We start from the raw sequence: 1928 nt of genomic DNA, 5'->3' as shown, positions 1-1928 counted from the left end.
TTTTTTTTTTTTTTTTCTTTTCTGAAAAATGATCAATCTCCATGGAACAGATGATTCATGCTGCTCAAATCCAATCTCATGTAATGATTCATTTCAGGCAAGTTGATGTACTATTATCTCAGATAGAACCTAGTTTAAATGTAAGTCATGTTTGCTAATTCTCGGGGTTCCTTTAATCTTCCATTTTGCTTATTTCCATGAATTATCTTAGGTTAAGGAGCATTTGGTATAGTATAGGAACTTCCTTATTAGATTTCATGAATCCCTTTACTCTGTGGCTTGTAATAAAACTGTGTATCAGTACTCCAAATTTAGCTACTTCTATGGGCTTCCCTGATTTACATATACCTGTTACAGGAACAAACAACAACAACAAAAACAGAAAACCTTCTCCTCAATGACTTCATTTCTTAAAAACTCTGTTTCTGAAAACAAAACTTGCTTTCAGATTATTTAACACAAAACTCAATTTTAATACCCAATATAGAGCAATGTTTTAGGTAGAGTCTATGATTTTTTGAAAATTTGTGCACACTGAGGACCTGTGGTAATAAGAATCAATCATGTTAGTTTGGTTTCATGGAAGTAGATTGCCCAACCTTCTTTCTGAAGAGTGGGTTTGAACTGATAGCCTTTTGGTTAACAGTCAAATGCCCCTAGCACTACACCACCAGAACTCCTATTAAAAAGATAATCAAAGAAAATGTAAAGAAAAATAACATCTTCATTTGCAAAGACAGAAAAAAATAGTGGTATATGAAAATATTCTCCAGTTCCATAATTAACACTATTTAGTATCTCTTGATAAGAATTAAAGAAAGTTTTATTCAATAAAACAATTATATATACATAAAACAAGCATACATACATACTTCTGTTCACAAGGTAATGATTGTGAATTTTTAAAACCACAGTTTCCAAATCTATCACGTAGAGAGTTAACTTCTTCAAAACAGGCAACTGGAGCACCTTTAGCACCTTAAAATGCAAATATGTCAGTTAAGTTCTCACTGAATCAAAATAAAAATATTTTTCAATAAAAAGCTAATAAAAATTTTATTTCAAATAAAAAAAGTCATGATCTGGAACTGCTTGTTATACTTTTGTTTTCATGTACCCCTCTATAAAAGCAAGCAGAAATAAAAATCATCTTACCTAACATAAAACAGATAAGGATTAAAATGGTTGCAGTAAATTATGTTATTGCTGCCCTTCCCTGGGAGATAGGGTATTTCCTCGCCCAATGATTATCAGACTTGACCTTATGACTTGTTTTGCTTAATAAAGTAAAAGATTCAAGACATGCCACTTACAACTGAAAACTCTGGAACAAGTACATTGTTTGCTATATTCTCTTCATTTTCTGATGTGCTACCAGCAATATTTTAGATAGAAACTCATCTGTGAGTCTGGGTGCCAGAATGTGAAGTAGCTAACTATCTGTGCATGTAAACTACGTAAACCTTAGAGATTTCTGGTTAGTATTTCAGGAAACATGGGAGCTCTGGTGGCGTAGTGCCTAAGGCATTTGACTGCTAACCAGAAGGCTGCTGCTTCAAACCCACCAGCCACTCCTTGGAAGAAAGACTGGGCAATCTACTTTTGTAGAGATACCACCTCACAAACCCAAGAAAGGGTCGCTATGAGTAGGGATTGACTAATTGGCAATGAGGTTATGAGTTGTTTTTGTTTTTGTTTTTGTTTTCATGAAACATAGAAATTGGTGCCTAGAAATTGAATGCTATTGTTAAAAAAAAAAAAAAATAACTGCCATGGAGTCAGCTGCGAGTCATAGCGACCCCTCCTTGGGTTTCCCAGGTGGTATCTCTACAGAAGTAGATTGCTCAGCCTTCCTTCTGAGGAGTGGCTGGTGGGTTTGAACTTCCAGTCTTCTGGTTAGTGCCTTAGGCATTATGCTAGGGAGCCTG

General features: G+C 34.8%; 1 protein-coding gene across 1 annotated transcript in view; it reads right to left on the bottom strand.

Annotated features, from left to right (window-relative positions):
• Positions 1-1928, bottom strand: part of ADAM18 (ADAM metallopeptidase domain 18) — a 168758-nt gene that overhangs the window by 37996 nt on the left and 128834 nt on the right. The window contains exon 15 of the mRNA XM_007935064.1: positions 873-978. Coding sequence (XP_007933255.1) covers positions 873-978 — 106 coding nt within the window. The remainder of the gene's footprint in view (positions 1-872; positions 979-1928) is intronic.

Source organism: Orycteropus afer, unplaced genomic scaffold (assembly GCF_000298275.1).
Source record: "Orycteropus afer afer isolate SDZICR_OR568_19922 unplaced genomic scaffold, OryAfe1.0 scaffold00024, whole genome shotgun sequence".
In the NCBI taxonomy this organism is placed as follows: Eukaryota; Metazoa; Chordata; class Mammalia; order Tubulidentata; family Orycteropodidae; genus Orycteropus; species Orycteropus afer.
The sequence above is the reverse complement of the archived record's forward strand: the minus strand, read 5'-3'. Positions and strand labels throughout refer to the sequence as shown.